Consider the following 18,427-nt stretch of genomic DNA (forward strand, 5'->3'; position numbering starts at 1 on the left):
CAACATTCCTTTCTCTGTAGACTGTCTCTTGCTGGCTGAGGCTGGATTGAAAACTTCATGCCAAGCAGAAAGCTACTCCTTTCCCAAATTCATTGAAGCCACAGATCTGCTGACTGCCTACCATGAATGGGGTCCCAGCTTTGGCTGCACAACACAGGATCAGTTTCAATATCTTTATGTGTTCTTTAATACTTGAACAGTGAGTGCCAGCACCTAAGCATATTTAGTGCTGGCTGCTACTGACAAGACTACATTGCAGAGCAGAAGAGCAAGGATGAAACACATGAGCCCCCTTTATATAATCCAAGTCTCTGCTTCTCAAAGCATGAAAAGCCCCACAGCTCAAGGTCAAGAGTAAGAGAACATTTGAAGTGCATTTTCACTTTTATTTCAAAACTTTAGACAAGTTACTTTAGTATATAAATTTGATTTTTTTCCCTCTTACAGAATATAAAGATAATTCCCTCATTACTTCAGTATAAAGTGTTTTACAAGCTTGAAGACAATTGCATAAGTGTTTCTCACAGAGTATCAGAAATAAAGCAGTCTTTCTACAGAAGTTCAGACAGATGACTACCTCAGAAACAGCAGAGCAGTTTAGTCAAATACAAGTGCACATGTGACACTACAACTGTGCAAGTTCAAGTAAGGCCAAGTCAGTAAACATTAAGTCATTGCAAATAAGAATGGAAAGGTTTGTGAGGCATTGCAAGGGGTGGATGGTTCTCATAATATAATACTCTTAAATCAAGAATTTGGAGGGATTTAGCTAGTAGACAAGTGAGTTCTTTAATGCTATAAAGCATAAGCAAAGACCAAGCAGTGTACTGGTGTTAGTGGAGACTTCGTGCCTGTTTATCCTCAGCATGCTAAGACAAACTACAACCTCTTAAAACCAAGCATAAGAACAACTAATGTTTGAGAAGACAGATTTAGAGCTCAAGTATGTCTTATTTTGGATGGTGTGTAGTTTTTGTCTATTACTTCATCTTGTAAGAACATGTGAAGACAGCGCTCATTCTGTGCCAGTGGGTGGCCTGCAACCCTGGAGAGATAAAAACAAGCGTTAGTGCTGACAAATGGAGGCTCCTTGCAGCTAGCCAGCAGAGAAAGATCTTACACCAATAACCTATGGGTTTGCACTTAGGCATAGGTCCCACTTTCAGGTCACTGTTGGTGATCAGAATGGTATCCGGCAGCAAGATTTGTCATCCTTCCCCAGCTGATCTTTTGGAAGAGCAGAGCATGATGTCACCATCTGCTGTCTGCAATTCAAGGGACCAAAGTGCTCATGCTAGCACTAGGAAATCTAGAGCCAAGTGAGACAAGCAGATTTTCACAGATCTTGATGTCTTTGACACAGGACACCTATCCACAGCCTGCTTTACCCCTCTGTTCTCAGTCCAATTCAAAAGCAGTCAGCCCAGGTAAAGTTAAAGCCTTACTCCACCAGGGGGGGTGAAGGTCTTCTGAAGGTTCCGACACTGTTCAGAGCAGCGGCTTACTATGATGACTGCATGTACAAGCAGCACTAACACAGCCACAGGCCATGCTGTTAACTGCAGATGTTCTCAGATATGAAACATAAGAGACAGAGCTTGTCTGCTCTAGAAGAGACCAGCATCTCTAGTGTAGGCCTAGTTTTGTTCCACGTGTAGACCAAGTCATCATCTTTTTAAAGGAGCTGAAATCAAACCAGAAGGCACTCCCAAGCTTGGGAGAAAACCACAAGGTATTGCATTTAATCTCTTAAAATATCCTGCAGCCTTCTGTATAGGTGAAAATCCAAGAGAATCAAAGTTCCTGGAAGCTGATCACTTCAGGATATGAAAACCTAAAGCAGTTTGGTTAATCAAGACAGGCTTCAAGAGAGACAGCCCCCCCCCCCCGAATTGCCCTTCTGGCCTCCACAACTGTCAGAACACTTCTACTCTAAGTGGAAGTGCAATACAGCCAACTCCAGTGGCTGAGCATCAGTACTTCCAAGCACTTCTGTGCATCTTGTCCAAATATCTATCAGTGCTGATTTCACCACAGGATGGATTCAATTGTCACTGAGAGTGTCCTTTAATGAGGAAGCTGTGCTCTCCTACTCAGCATTGATAAGGTTTTCATGACTGCACTTGAAATAATCTATCAATACAACCAGGTTCTAGTAAGTGGGTAGCAGTCTCAAGCACTAGTTCACAAGGAAGACAGTCTGAAATAACTGCTTTGAGTTTCTTACACTCAGACTGAAGTTGCTGGCCTGGAACGTCAAGAGATAAATATACAGAAGAAAAAAAAGCAGCAGTATATTTCTTCTGCCTTTAAGGGAGGCTTGCAAATTGGTGGCTGAATTGTAAGACTAGAACTCTCAGATTCAGCTCTTGGGTTCACATGAATGTCTCACTCTGCATGGGTTTTTCCTGAGTATTCTTCACTAAGATGACCTCATAGCAGTTCCTACTTCAAGAATTTTCATGCATGCCAAAGCCAGGTTCAGGAAGACAAGAGTGTTCAACACCCAAGAGTGTCATTCCAGGTAGCTCTGACGGTGGTGCCAACAAGCTGGCCCAAGAAAGCAGACTCAAATCACAGCAGTGTAGCTTACAGAGGGACAAGCATCTCAACACCCATCTTGACCCTCCTGGATATCAAGAATCAATGCTGGTGCCTCAAGATCTTTTTGGATGCAGTGATACTGATTATCTAAGGGACTCTTCCCTAGTTCTAGAAGCAAGCAAAGATCAGCTTTGATAATTCATTATTCAAATTATCTTTGGGTCTAAGCTCACCACAAGCCAGAGTACTTGGTAGAAGCCTTAATGCTTCTACATGGTTTGAAACTTTAATTAGTAATACTTGCTTGATGGCCATACTATTGAAACAAAGCTAGGAGTTGTGCCTGGAAAGCCTTGTTCCAGCCACATATCAGTCTGCCACCACATCAATATCTATATTAACAGTCTGCTTTTATGCTTCTAAAGAGGAAAAACTGACCAACAAGTTTTACACTTCAATGTATTAACTGCTGTAGGACTGAACAAGTGACAACAGCAAGCTGGCCACTCCATTTCTGTCAGCTGTCTTCAGTTTATCAGAGATTCCAGGGACAATGACTTTCACTGTCAGCTGCTTCAAACATAAGCAGCCCTCTTCCCCTACATACTGCTACATTCAGCTTACAAATCATTGAATGCACTTCGAGTCCCAAGCCTGCATGGATAAAAGTTGCACTTCATAATCATGACTGCCTTAAAACCCCCACATTCCATCTTACTATAAAAGCTCATCTGCCTTTATGTAATGTAAATGCAAAGCTAGATGCTTCAGAACTTCATTCCACTTGTCTCTGGGTAGAGGGAAGAGCAGTCTGAAGCATTTTAACCACTTAGAACTAGTAACAACATCTCTAAATTGATCTAACAAGCAACTATGAGAAGAAAAAGTAACAAAATTTCATACAGCCACACATGCACAAGAGAGTTTTAGTAAGGTAGCCACTTGCAATTCCAAGCCAGGTATGCCTGAACTAACATAACTGATAAGCAGATTCTCCTAAGGTCTGACTTAACTCAGAGATCCTCTGTTCCTGTTAAATGGCACTGATATTAAACAGATTAGCATGCCAGTGGGACTGATAAGCTTGGGAGCAGTCCCACACCCAGCTGGTCTGAACAGCATTGGCTCTAGAGACCAAAACAGCTGGCTGACTGACAGCATGCCTTCTTACTCACTGCTGAAAGTATGGAAGCAGCTCTTCAGGTCAACATACAGAGCAGTTACTAATGTCAGATAGTGAAAAAAGACAAACTCTTAAGACTTGGTTACTATAATTTCTTCTCATCCTTACAAAAGCACTGAGAAAACCTCGTGTCTATTTCAAACTACAATGTGCATACCTCAGGTAGTGTTTTTACATCTTCAGAAAGATTCTCATGATGATTAGAGAAAACATGCATCATTACACAAACTGCTAACACCTCCTATCTGCAATCAAAGTAAACTGCTGCAAGCCCATTGTAAGCTCCTTTGTTCAGCCAGTGCAGGACACCTTTTCAGAAATGAAAAAGTAGAACTATTTTGAAAGCTATAATTTTAGTAGTAATTTGCATAAATTAACAGTAATGCTAACATTCATTTCAGCTGTTCAGGTAAACATTAAGATACAGCCAAACTAAACACTGGATGAGCAACCTTAGTATGTCCTACTGCAAGAGGATGTGAAAGCTGTTTATCTAAAGCCAGCACAGTTACCACCATTAGAAGATTTGCAGTCTGAATTCAGTTCTACAGACTTGAGGTTTGGGTTTGTTTCCAGATAACCAGACCCACCACTCACTTGTTTATGAACTGCTCGAGAGCCTGCTTCCTTTCCTCTATGAAGGAATCATCAAATATGCCATCATCACCTCGGAAGGGGAGCTGACGGAGGAGAGCTTTTCCTGGTAGAGGAGGTACCACAACCTGAAAGATAGAGAAGAAGAGTCCTTAAAGTGCAGCCTATTAGCAAATTTATACACCTCCTGTGCCACTTGCTTCTCAGAGAACCAAATCCAATCACATCCCTAGTGAAGTAATAAGACGTGCAGAGAGGAACAGTATCCAGCCACAGAAGTAAAATTAATTCAAGTAGTTTAACTCTGATTTAGCACAAACTCATTTAACAGCCTCCAGCATCGTATAACTGAAGTTTGACAAAGACTAACACAATTCTGGACATTAGTCACAGTATCTCCTCTACATGATATATCTGCTTTATTACATAAGGGTAGCATTTCAGTATCACTACTGTCTGTAGAGACTCGTATTTACCTTTCATTTCACCCACCTTGCTTTCTCTTTCTAGTTCATTCCTTAGCCATTCAAAGTCACTGTATCTTCTTCTGACTGTAGATTCTTTCAATTTGAAGATAGGTAGATTTGTCTGAAAACAAGAACAGAAGTTATTGGTTAGGGCAAGTTAGAGGTTACAAGCAGAAGCAACAAACTTCAGTTAAAAATTAGTTCCACTTAATCAACAACAACAGTACTGGGAAAAGACAAGAGAAGTTCTGTAGCTACATGAATAAGCTGTGTCTCAAACTGCTTAACCTGGAGCCTCATTTTATGGCATACTAATCATAGGTATTTTGCCACTATATCACCTAGCAGAGTAGCAGATTTGCCAGCCCTTTGAGATGTCCCTAAGGTCGCATAAGCATCTACTATTCTGTCTCAGGAGCTCAATTCCCAAAGCCAACGTTTGTAGAAAATTGGAGATGAAGGAGAGGGGAAGAAAAAGTCTTAATCCATACAAGCTCCTTTCATTGTATTTAAGGGGGTGTTTCAGGTACTAGTACAGGACATTAACCCAGCTTCCTGCACTTTGTTACCTGATAGAACATGGCCTTTAACATCTTTAAAAGCAAAATCCAGGAAGTCCTACAGTGAATCCATTCAGGACAGATAAAGCTGAAGATTTGATAGTACAAGTTGCAGGGCTTTGCTAGCTCTAAAATTACCAAAGCGAAGATGCACAACAGAATTCAGTGCTCAAGAGATCAGACTGTTTAGCTGTGAAGTTAAACCAAGTACAACTTTCCTGAACCAGGCTAGGAGTCAGCACCCAACTCTAACCCTTAAAGGGACATCAAATAGGAGCCAGGATGTGATGCTGCACAAGACCATGTTAAATGCACAAGGACCCTGGCATGTTCTTACACTAATTTGTATGAAAGCCTCTCTTCTGCTCCTTCTTGGGGCACAAGGTTCTGTTGCAATTCAACTTGCACATCATTTTAAGAACAGAGTGCCCTTTTAATGACACCCTCAGGATGCAAAGCTCCACGATCACAATCTGAAGCTTAAATATTAAGATGGCAAACTGGCTAGAGTGTTCTGAAAAGGTTTGTAGGAGTTATGATCTACAAAAAGCAAGACCGAGAGTCTGGTTATGTATGGCAGTTACAGAACAAAGCTTTATTCTGTTGTCAGACTGCATCATCACTGTCTTAATGCACCTTTGAAGAGTACTCTAGGAAGCTGATGTTTACATGGAACTACAATTATTCCCAGCTTTCCTGCTGGCAGAAGCACAGTAGTCATTCCCAACTTAGCATCTTTTTTCCCCTGTTGGTTTAAGTTGTAAGTAATCTCAACTCAGCTTCTGGTCAGTCTGAGTGGATATCCCTGGAGGGTATAATTTGTGAGATGCCATACATAAGGTATCAAGTGATACTTCTGGCTGCCCAAAACAAGTTTAACTGCAAAGACACTTTTCCTGCACGATTATGAGCCATTGTATTGCTGCCAGCCAATAACAAGGTTTTGGCTGTCACAGTTGAAAAGTGCTTGAGAAGTTAGTTGTGTGCTTTCACATCCTGCTGTTTAGTCCATAATCTACAACTGATCAAGTACAAACAGTATTTTGTTATGCAATCCCTTAGTGCTAAATGCTTAAAGGTACTCAAGATCTCCTTCCCAGGTAAAACTTTGTTGATTGTACCAATCTATCAACAAAATTGCACTTAAGACTATTATTTATAAAGCCTGACTTCTGGCATAAACACTCTTGTCCTGAGAAGAATACTCTACTCAAGAATGAATGAAGCTAGGTCCCCCTGAGTGCATGAAGGGGATTTCCAGAAGTACTGGATTACCTTTCTCCAATTTCAGCTACTGGCTTTTTAACCAAGTTCAGCCTTCCCCATTACAACATCAACTCCTCACCAGCCCCAGGTGAAAAGTCCTCTAACACTCAGGCTCTCACCTGCACAACATATTCCATTCTCCTCAAGTTACTTACAAGAGGGATTAGAACTAAATAAAAGCAGTTAAAAAACAATGGATTCCCAGGTCTTCAGGAACTCTTTTCATGCTTCTGGGCATGAAGTCTATAAAGTTAATCTCTAAATAATATATCAGGGTTACAGGTACAATGCAGGAGTAGAAGTGCCAGTTGAGCTCATTTTACCTTCTACATTCCCTTTTGACATTCTAATACAGCTAGTAAGTAGGAGAAAATGAATGAGAGTTAGAGTACTTGTTTTCCCTTCAAGGTGAAAAAAAACTTTGATTATAAGCACTGGAAATGTTCAAACTGGAAATTATGCTAGAAGGCTGTCATTAAATTAAGTGGGTCGCAGTCACAACTTGACAGCTACATGATAAAGTGCATATCCCCTGTCCTTTGGTCTGGACACGAGTTAGAGCTATCTGTTGAGATCAGCCTCTGAACCTCATGTTTCTTAAAACCCAGAAAGTGCAGGAATTTTCCTTCCTCTTGAAATTAGTGCTGACAGAGCAGCATTCTTCAGAAAAGCAACTGTAAGAGAAGATCTTTTTCAATAAATAAAAGCAATTTGAGAGTCCTGCTTTATACCATTTAATCTATTTACATCTTGGTTCTCTATTTTTAACTCAGGATCTATTCACATCTGGAGTTACTGTACTTGCCTTTCTCATTAAGGCTTACTACCCTGTTGGAGCAGAACACTTTTTCCTTCAGTAGAAAGAGTTTCTGCATGTCCTACTGCCTCCACCTAGCATGAATAGATGACTGTCATTAAGCAAGCCAGACAGCTGCTGAAGCACAGATTATCACTGGGTAAGAATCTGGTAGAAAGAGAATCCTAAAGCATCAACAGAAACTTTCAGTTTGTTGAAATATGATAATCCTGTATAGACAGGTAGTGACAAGTTTTCAGCTTTGGTTTGAAACTTATCCCTGTTCAGTCACTGAGGTGCCAGCAGCTATTGTGAATACTCTTAGTGCTTTGCTTGCTAGGACAAGGTCAGCAATAAGGCACAAAGCCTGAAGTGAAGTCAGGCTGGTCTCATCTACAAACATTTCTCCTTATTCATCAGTGTCAGCTTTCTGGCCTGTTCTTCTGCAGCCTACCGTCATGAAGCTCATGACCCAGCTTGGCACAGGCCCTGGAGTATAGCTCATTCCTCTGAAATTCAACACCAGCTCTTCCCCCCCCCCCCCCGGGTAATTACTCTCATTTCTATATAGAACATTTTCATCCAAAATCATGCCTCTTAGTCTGAATGCAGGCCCTCAGCCTGAGAGGATTATGCAGTGCCTAGGGCAGACAACCCAAAGTCTCTAGTCAGAATTGCAGGTAAAGCATTACACCAAAAGCACAAATAAGCCAGCTCTGCAGAAGTGCCATGTAACCAAAATCCTAAGCATAAAGATGCCAAGAGAAGAGAATATGCCTTGCACGGCTTCTGTATCAGACTGTATGTAGACACTCATTAAGCCTTCTCTGACTACTATCAAACAGTCTGTATTCTGCTGGGTGAGTTAATGGACAATCCAGAACACTGGAATAAACACTGTCAGAGCTGGTGGCAAGTTAAATCACATAGTTAAATAGCAGATGACAAACCCAGACTCTTAAGTCACTCCTGCATTCCTCCCCTCAAATGCCAAGTGGATTTCTACAGTCATTTGGCCTGTGTTCAAACAAAGCAGGAATAGAAAGTAGTGGTTGTGTGCTCCCAGACTTCGAGGCAAAACCTGTACCCACAACAAGCACCTTTCTTCAGCTACAGTTGTTATTGTAACATATGCAAAGTGCAAGTCCAGCTCCAACCTCAGGAGGCTCCCAAATTCACCTCAGAAGCACATGACAGTAGCTCAGATAAACAGGTAACAGTGTTCTAGCTGTTAGCAGTCAGTTCCTGAGGTACGTCTAGTTGGAAGCCAAAAAAGCAATGTTTATATACATGCCTGCAGAAACTTTCCCAGGCAGAATGCAAGGAGTTCAAGTCAAGAGTGTCCATTGAGCTTCAGACGCACAACTCCCTGATGCAGCTGCTGTGGTATACAAGTTACCTTAAATGCAGGAGGAAAATAGGAGTGCTGCAAATAAATTGGTCTGTAATTCTAGGTAATTTTAAGTGTTTTGTTATCTAGACCAGACAAATTGATCCAGCAAGTGGAAGAAAGCTGGCAAACAGCCAGACTTGTTCCTGAATGCAACTGGCATCTGGGTTCCTTTCCAGAGCATGCTGATGCTCTGCAAGATTGACTCAATGACACTGCAGCCCAGTCCATCCCTGCAGCTGCAGAAACCCCACAGCTGTAGCTGTCCAGGATGGTTTGAGGAAAATTTGCTAAATTTCCTCATGTGTCCATGTAACACTCAGCAGCAGCACTGTATTGGCCAGATCTCCCACCCCTATCAGGCTGAGAATAAAGCTGCACTGTTGCCATAGCACCTACTTTGATGCTGTCTTTTCAAGCAGGTTATGGTAGCCTTGATACAACTCCCTTTCCATTAAAACAGAGTGAAAGTAAGCACTCAGCTCACTTTTGATAGAAGTTTGTAGCCTTGACTCTCCAAAGCTAAATTCTTACTATCATACCAGCATTATCTTTGTCGAGACACTACGCCTTTGGCTACATTTACAGTTAGCTGATGAGAACTCTGTAAGCAGCATTCAAGGTGGATAAGAAAGTATGATGGTTTTCTTAAAACAAGGACCTGCTGTTCTTTAGTACCAAAACTGTCTCCAGCAGCCCAGTGTAATTGCAGAAACCTTGCCAGTGGTTTGCTTCCTTCCCAACTTGACATAAGCAGCTACCTCCCCATTTCCTACAATTATAACAACCATGAGAGAACAAAAACATGCTCTGAACCTCAGATTTTTGCTGTATACTTAACTGAAGGAAACCTCTTTCCCCACTGCAATAGGTGAGATAAGAGGCTGTTATGTGTCTAACTCTCAGCCCTTTTGATCCAAGCAGAGTTCTACTTCCTCTTATCCACTTGGTGCCCAGGTCTACTGAATGCACAACTACCTGCAAAAAAGTCTAAAGTTAAAAGAACACTGAAAAAACCTGACCTTAAGTAGACATCTAAGCTTTTAACAAGGCTGACTGAAACTATACCAAGAACTATAGAGCTTCCCACTCCACAGTACTGAGACAGAGCTGGGATGTTTCCCATCCTAAAGCCTAAGGCAATGAAACCCTAAAAACAACACAATGACAAAAGCTATCAGATGTTAGAGTTAACTTTGCCAAGTCAAATGCCCTGAGCCCAAAGCTGCTCTATGAAAATTAGTGGAAGGCGTCTTGAGTTTTGGGGCAGAGTTAACCTTTGCCAGGACCAATGCCCTGAGCTGCTCTGGGAAATGAGGGTAAGGCATCTTGGGTTTTGCCAAGCAGCATCTATCTTTACCTGATCAAGTTCACCAACATCATGAACAGTTCAGTTGTGGTCAAAAGACTCAAAGTAGGGTAAGTTTGGAAGAACAAATACTTTAGTGATTCTTTATTCTTCAAATTCCACGTTCAGAAGCCCACTTTAAAAAGGACACACTCAGGTAAAGATTTTTACAACACCCAAACTTTGGGTAATTACTTCAAGGTCAGCAAGCCAAAGCCTCCTTCGAAACATCAAATGCTCCTCTTAAAAAGAAGAGGTTGCTGCTTTTACACAGTTGCAAGGCACAGCTACTATAAATCTTGGTTTGGCCTACTGTAACATTACCATTCATTCCTCATTGACAATGATTGAAAAGAGATCACACTAAGTTGATACTTCGGTGTCAGTACCTGACGTCTACCAGCTTGTCAAATGGGGCTGACAAAATGACAGGAAATTGCTGCTATTGATAGTTTTTAATCAGAAATTAAAGTTTTAACATGCTTTGCAAGCCAGAGACAATACAGTACCCCTACACTTTACAAGCACGCATAGAAGTGGATATATCAAGCAGCAAAAAGTCTTCATATTTCCAGATCTATTAGAGCAGTAACAACATTGACATGAAGTAGACACCTAACAGCTACAGAAAGGCTGACAGCTCCTCTTCATTAATTTGTACCCTATCTTAAAGCTTAGGGTATCCTGCAGCTTAGCCCCACAGAAATAGTCTCTGAGCACTATTTCCAGGTATAGACGTAGTAAAGAAGCATCTAAAAATAAAGATGTATCAAAATACTCTGGCATCACATGCCTCCCTGGATCACAGCCATCTGTCCTACAAAGATTAGTCACTGCTCCCTCCCTTGGATTTGGTCTGCTCAGCATTGTACTAGAGTGCACTCCTAGTACATGACAGTCAAGGCCCACTCTATCTATGCAGAAAGAGCCCAAGTCACCAGTTAGGTTGACAGAGTAACCAGAAGCACTATTCAGAGACTTGATTATTTCATTTACACATTGACATCAACACCAAACTAGTTCAGCACCTTTAAACAAAGCTCTTGAACATAGTTTAATCAAGAACCACTACAGAAAAATCATCTGCCCAGAGCAAATGCAGGCAATAGATTTGCAAATCCACTTTCCTTGACTTAAGTTTTCTTTCATCTGTACTATTTCACTTAACTTCCCAGAGTATTGAATAGGGAGACAGTGCTTAGCCTTCCAGCTATCCTTTTCCAAACTACTGCTTGAAGGAACAGTTAACATTTGCAAGGGTGCAGTACCTGGGGTGTAGGTCAGAAAGTCACCTGAATCTGTGCATTTTTATCCTTTGAAGATGAGTCTAACTTGTGTCCAGAATAGGATATTAAGAGTAATTCACTGCAGTTAGAGTGGACTTGGTGTGATGCAAGATTTACAGTAGTAAGGAAATAGAGAATTAGTGCTGACTAAGCATCCCTAAATACACTCACACTAAGTTACTGTTGAGTCATTACCCCACCACAGGCTTCACTGAGGATTCAATTGAGCAGTGCTAATGTCAACTATGTGCACCAGCAGATTTGGTTCTTTTCATGGTAAGAGAGGGGAGTCCTGCAACTTCAAAACCTGACCAAACACATGAAGGGTAGGAAATCTGAAATCTTCTGTCCTTGAATGGTGCCAAAGGCATTCACCAGATCATGCTTTTGCAAAGTGGCATACTTGGTGCCTTCTGACCAAGTTATATCTTCAGTTCAATTACCACCTTACTCACAGAAGTCAGGCTCAAACCAGACTACTAAAAATAGGCATCCAAGCAAGTCTTGGGAAAAAAAAAAAGGGTTACAATGAGAACAGACTTTCAAGACCAGCTCAAGTTTAGCAGATATACTTCCCCAGTCTTTCAGGCTAATAATATTCTTAACAGTGTGAGCACTTCACAGCCTGTGTTCATTTCCTTCCCCACACTGGGCCTGAGTAGTCAAGTATCACTGCAAGTCTACAGAAGCCTTTCTGCAGAAGATAGAGGTGACTGATGCCTTAAAGAGCACTGGCACCACCCAAGGGATGCATTTCACAACATCTGGAAGCATGGCAGCAAGGTCTTACCTTTCTACACCTCAAGACAAGCCACTGAGCTGTTGAAGCTCAAGAAGCTAAGGGTATGCTCTAGTAACGAGTTTTACCACACTGATTAGAGGCACAAGACCACTTAACACTGAAGAACAGAACTAAGAGAAAGGCTCTTTGCTTAACTTTGGTTTGACTTTAAAAAAAATCTTTAGCAGTTTGGTCTTAGCTCCTGTATCAGGGACTTTATTTTAGTCCTGTCAGTCTGAATATTCATGACTTCTCTACAAGTTCTCACTAACCATAAGCAGATAATGTGAGCTTTTAGTCTGGGTGAGAAACCCAACACAGATGGGCAGCACCGAAGTCACTTTCACTTCTACTGTAACAGATGAAAGCATTAATAAAGGGATGTTTTCCCAAATGCAGCATGTTTCTGGCTATCTGTATGCTTTGTTGACACTATTCTAACCAGTGTGCTTATCTCCTATGACACTGCTTTTACAGTGGCTGTACAGCTCCAAAGTGTCACCAGTTGCTGGGATCAGAGTTAGCTTGTAAAGCTTAAGGCTTGTCTCCTAAAAGGATTTAGCAACTGAAGCTGTTGCACAGAATCTGTTTGAGGAAAGATGTTCCAGTTGACCCACTTACCAAGCCAATTACGTCTCAGCTACAGAAGAAGTCAGATAATACCTGGAAGGGGACTGAGGACTGCAGGCATGCTGTAGGATATGAGAACTGCCATTTGTTCTACATTTGATTCATGGAATCCAGAGAGATAACTGGCTTGCAGCCTATGAATAGCAACAGGTATGCCCTTGAAATGTTGACACGCACAAGCCCACCTTGAAAAGCTGTAACAAGGTGCAACAAGTAGAAGAGAATCACCACCTCTCTGGTGCTGGCTCCTGAGTGACAAAAAGCACATGGCATGCAAGGGTATTTACACTGAAATTTAACTATTGGTTCACACTTTTCCTGGAGAGGGAAGGGCACTGGTTTGTTGTACTACCTCAGCAGAAAAATCCAGCTCATTATGTTAGTTTTAACCACTACACAGTTACCATACTGTGATCATCTAGATACCTTTAGATGAGACAACTACTATTAAGTTTTATTTCACTAGAAAAAGCGCTTTGAACTTTTTATCTTACTGCATTGCTCTCTTTTTTAGCTCATCCTAAGCCTTCACACGAAGGATACCTCAGAATGGTACAAACTTGCTGCCTAATGCTGCTGCAGCAAAGCAAATTTTCAAGTCCCCTGTCAAGAGCAAGACCCACTCAAATGTACAATTTCAGCACTGCAGGATGGCATTTCCTGTATCACTTACCATTACTGAACAAGGCATTTAACTTTCACTGCCAAGGTGTATTGCAGTGGCATACCACCACACCATGTTGCTACAGTGAAAGGCTTTGTCATCACCTTGTCCACTTTGCCAAGAACAGAACACTATTTAATGCAAGTTCAGGCTCAGAAAGCCAATACTTTGGCCATCTGTGAAGCAAGCTGCCCCACAGCAAGTGCTGTAGAGGTTCCACCTGCAGCACTCCAAGAGCTTAACTGCTTGGGGGTGTACCACAACACATAACCATCCCACTGGCCTGCAGAGATACTGTGAAAAGCCTTCCCAAGTACTGAAATACAACTGACTATGAAGCAGCCCCAGCTGCTGCAGAGTACCCAAAACTTTTGGGTTCCTTATTAGGCTTTCCAACTTCCACCACAAGTTGATGAGTACAGCAATATACAAACTGAAGCATGAAATGGTTCCATTTGCTGCTTTCCAAGAAACAGATAAACTTCAGCTACAATACCAGTAGAAAGCCTGCCAAGAGAAGCTCAGGAGGAACTCTGAAGTATTTCATACAGGTACTTTCTGCAAGGTATTAGTTACCAGGCATCATTTCAAGAGTATGCTAGCAAGCTCAGTCTTGCCCCAAAATGTTAAACTTGCCCTTGAACCACGTTTGCAAACACCACAACGATGGTACAAGCCTAAGGGCTTCAATACAACCCTGAATCTCAGAGTCCAATCTGACAATGTTTCTGGCTGAATGTAACCTCCAGCCATAATGAGGCTGTCCAGTGGCTTTCACCAGATCTCAGCAGCAGTTAATCTGTCCACTTCTGCACCATTCAACATTTTAATGTTGCGGTTGGCTGAAGACAGTTTTCCAGATATGACATAGGTAATTCTTTCCATCTTCTCACACTGCCAGCACTAGCACTGCTGGGAGAAACTGCAATGCCAGCTGCTACTTTGCAACCACAAGCAGTTGTCAAACCACAGAGGTTAACTGGTGGCCATTGCCTGCCACACTCCAACAAGCAGCTTAGAGTACAAAGCCTACCTTTTAGAAATACAAAAACACTACAGCAACCCAAGTTTCAGCTCTGCTCCCATGCTGAAACTTGTGTGTTAGCAGCACAGCCTGCATTCTGCTGAGAAGCTGTTAATTGACACAAGTTTAGGCAGTGAACACAATTCTGCATGACTTGTATTACCTGCTCCGTAACCTTCCAGCACACAAAGCTCAGTTTTACCCTTTATGATAGGCATAAGCACAGAGGCACTATGTCTACAGTAGTGCAAACTGGAAAGGGAGTAAGAATGTACTGGAGTTCCATACACAGGCTTGCACAGATACACATAAGGAAGGTGGAGGAAGCAATGTTTATACAGTAGTCAGACAGGGAGGAAGAATAGAGGAAGGTCACAATACTATCACAGTGCATGTTTGTTCAAGTCCCATTCAGGTCTTTCTTACTGCAGGAATCCAGAATTTTCTAGCCCAAGCAGGCTAAGAATAATCTCTCTCAAAAGCTGTTTTTCTGATTTCCTTTCTGCTGAATTACTTCAGCTGGGGTTTTAATACCCAAAATTGTGGGTTTTTCTTTAATTGCAGCAAACTTGGTCTCATTCCCAAGGCCATATCATGGCTAAGTCCCTTTTGTATCATCTCCCCCACATGCAGCAATTCTAAGTGCTCAGTCTCATGGCAAGAAAAGTCAACAGGAACTTCAGGCACACATACTTTCCAGCAAGGTAGAGTTACATCCCCCTGCTAAGTGGGCAGCTAGGGTCCTTATGATAACAGCAGTGTAATGCAACCCAAGCCAGCAAGTTCTAATTTGTCCTCAGGCACAGGCCAAACACAGGCAGCAACTAGTTTAATTTATTCTTCTTGCCCTATGGACACATCTTGAAACATAAAAGCATCAGAAACAAAAAAAGTATCCTCCTTAGTAGCTTTTAAAAGGCTAAATCAGCTGAGATTTAAGTTATACTAAGTTTAGAAATTAGACACTCGACAGCAGAAAAATCCACAGACTTAGCTTTGTCTGAATAATTTGAGTGACTAAGGCAGCAGCCCTCAGATGAAGCCTTGTGCACCCCATGGTGTCCAGTGAAAGAACTCATATAGCAGAGAATGTGTGCTGGGGTTCAGTGAGGCTTGCTCCTCCTCTAGTGCTGCTTGTAATAACTGACCAGCTTCTATTAGGTGTGAAAGACTAAAGCCATACAAGGTAGGAGACTCAATCACAAACTAGGAATTCAAAATAAATTCTGGTTTTCTGAACCAACTTATCCCTAGCAGCATAAACTTAAAGTCCTCAGCAGTCACAGGCAAGGATCACATCATAGATGCAGCAATCTGCACTTCTCCAGGCCCTCCTGGTTTACGAGGCTAGAAAACCCAAGAGTCACTGCAATAACTTCACAAAGCTTTCCTCCCTCAAACCCAAGCCTAGTTTTTGAGGCTGCTCGGTGAATATGGCCCTTCCAGCCAGGAAAGGGTCTAGTGCTACTAAGAAAAAAACCTGGTAACACTTGGTGAGAAATAACCCTATTTATGAAGAACTCAATTTATACTTGAGTACAAAAGAAACCAGGAAGCCCTCCCACATAGACTCTTGCCTTATCACTTCAGCTAGCTTTGATCTAGCATGTGTGCTCACTTGACTTATTTACACATTCTCTACGGGGTTTTGAGGCTGCTGGGATCCCGAACTTGACCTTCTCAGGGCAGATCCACCCATATTGCTACAGAGAGCCGAGTTCACCCACTTCTATTTATTTAAGAGACAGACAAGCAATTGCTCACAGCACAGCAGCAGTTCAGCCTCATAGCACTGCATTTGTCCTTTGGTTATCTCAACCGAGAGGTGTTGTCTCAGCTACTACTAGCCCAGCTATTCGACAGCTATCGAATGCTGCTGCTGGTAGAGGCTGGGGCCTGCTCCCGCACCGAGACTGAAGTCCAGCGCTTCTCAGCCGCTGCATCCCCTGCGGCACTCACCACACTGGCTGCGAAATGGGCCCTGAAGGACAGGGCAGCAGCCGCCTGTCACTGCCACCCCAGCCCCGGGGACACCCCTCCCGGTTACGTAAGAGCCAGTACGAGCCCGTCGAGGAGCCCAGCACCGACCCACAGGCTCCTTATTCACCTCGCCCCTTATATTCGCGGCCGGAGGAGCGGGCATGTGCCCCTCGGAACGCCGTAACCCAGGTGGGGGCAGCGGGGCCGGACCCTCGGCTAGCAGGAGCGGATCTGGCTGCAGCGACCCCCGCTGCCGGGCAGTGCGGGACCGGGCCAAGCCAGGCCGTGTCCTCACCTTGACGCGGATCTCGTAGGTGGTGAAGCGGCCGCGGCCCACTCCTACCGTCTGCGGGTTGCCCACGTCGATCTCTAGGAAGTTGCTGGGCGGCCCGTAGGCGTCGTTGAGGTTCTGCGGCTTGCTGATCAGCCGCCGGGTGTCCGCGATCGTCTCGGCCATGGCGGAGCGGGCACCTTTCCCCCAGAGCGCGGCAGGACGTAGGCGAGCACCGAGCAGCAGCGCCGCCGCCCCGCGCCGCCCGCGCTCTTATCGCCCCGCGGCCAGCTGACTGCCCGGCAACGCGCCCCCACGCCGCCGCCCGCGGATGCGCCCGCCGCCCGCCAGCAAGGCAGCCTGGGATTTGTAGTCCTCGGAGGCCGCCCCGCTCCTGCACGGCCTGGCGCGGCCTCCGCCTCCGAACTACAGACCCCGGCGTGCACCGTGCCGCGGGCCCGCCCGCCCGCCGTGGGGCTCGGCCTGGCCGCAGGCGGCGGCGCGGGGTCGCCGGGCAGGGCGGGCCGCGGTCCGCGCTCCTGTGCGCGCCGTCTCGCCTCTGCGGGGGAGGGCTGAGTGGGGCGGCCGGTCCTGCGGGGAGGCTGAGACGGGGTCTTTGTGCGGGAACACGGAGCAGAAACAGCGGCGATGCGATTTAGTCAGCGCAAGAGCAGCCTAACCGCGATTGTTTTAAACCAAAGAAGGTTTTAACAACACAGGCTGATATTACTAAATGACTCTGTCATCTTAGAGATCACAGGCTCAGAGGATGGCAGGGGTTGGAAGGGACCCAAAGAGGTCATCCAGTCCAACCCCCTTGCCAGAGCAGGATCACACAAGCCAGCTCAGGTCACACAGGAACACATCCAAACAGGCCTTGAAAGGCTCCAGAGGAGACTCCACAACCTCTCTGGGCAGCCTGTGCCAGTGCTCTGGGACCTTCCAGTCAAGAAGTTCCCCTTTGTGTTGAGGTGGAACCTCCTGTGCTGCAGCTTCCATCCATTGCTCCTTGTCCTATCCCAGGGAGCAGTGAGCAGAGCCTGTGCCCCACTCCTGACCCTCAGCCTTCAGAGGTTTATAAACATTTATTAAATCTCCTCGGTCTTCTCCAGACTCAGCAGCCCCAGGTCCCTCAGCCTCTCCTCCTCAGGCAGTGCTACAGTCCCCTAATCCTCATAGCCCTCTGCTGGACCCTCTCCAGCAGATCCCTGTCCCTCTTCAACTGGGGAGCCCAAAGCTGAATGCAGTATTCATGGTGAGGTCTCACCAGGGCAGAGTAGAGGGGCAGGAGAACCTCTTTTGATCTGCTGGACACACTCTTCTTAATACACCCCAGGATCCCATTGGCACTCTTGGCCACAAGGGCACATTGCTGTCCCATGGATAACTTGTTACCCACCAGGACAGATCTTCCAGAGTTTCTTTATATCTGATAATAGTACCCCTCCAAGGATATAAAGCATGTATCTGGTTCCTTCTGTAGGGAAAGTGTTCTGATGCTTGTTCTGAGATGTGGTTTGTATCTTTTTATTTGTGCTCCATGAGACTGAAGTTATATCATCAACAGATCTTCCTGTTTGCTGGAAAGGCGAAGCACAAATTCAGAAACAAAAATTTTCATTCTGGTTTCTGTTTCTGACATG

The 18,427-nt window shown here is 44.1% G+C and overlaps 1 protein-coding gene across 1 annotated transcript; it reads right to left on the minus strand.

Moving 5' to 3' along the window:
* Positions 1-365: 365 nt before the first annotated feature.
* On the minus strand, positions 366-17,091 carry SNX3 (sorting nexin 3). Its single transcript, XM_064170360.1, has 4 exons — positions 16,809-17,091; positions 4,814-4,909; positions 4,325-4,449; positions 366-1,045 (listed from the first exon to the last, which is right to left on the minus strand). Exons 1-4 carry the CDS (start codon positions 16,968-16,970, stop codon positions 940-942), a joined length of 489 nt encoding a protein of 162 aa, XP_064026430.1. The 5' UTR covers positions 16,971-17,091; the 3' UTR covers positions 366-939.
* Between the last annotated feature and the right edge of the window lie 1,336 nt (positions 17,092-18,427).

This window comes from Pogoniulus pusillus, chromosome 33 (genome assembly GCF_015220805.1).
Source record: "Pogoniulus pusillus isolate bPogPus1 chromosome 33, bPogPus1.pri, whole genome shotgun sequence".
Classification (NCBI taxonomy): domain Eukaryota; kingdom Metazoa; phylum Chordata; class Aves; order Piciformes; family Lybiidae; genus Pogoniulus; species Pogoniulus pusillus.

Excerpts from the sequence above, each read along its gene's own strand:
- SNX3 (XM_064170360.1), bottom strand. The coding sequence starts at position 16,970 with ATGGCCGAGACGATCGCGGACACCCGGCGGCTGATCAGCAAGCCGCAG. Across the intron at positions 4,910-16,808 it reads CCTACGAGATCCGCGTCAAG|ACAAATCTACCTATCTTCAA; the intron begins GTGAGGACACGG and ends TCTTGTTTTCAG. Across the intron at positions 4,450-4,813 it reads AACTAGAAAGAGAAAGCAAG|GTTGTGGTACCTCCTCTACC; the intron begins GTGGGTGAAATG and ends TCTATCTTTCAG.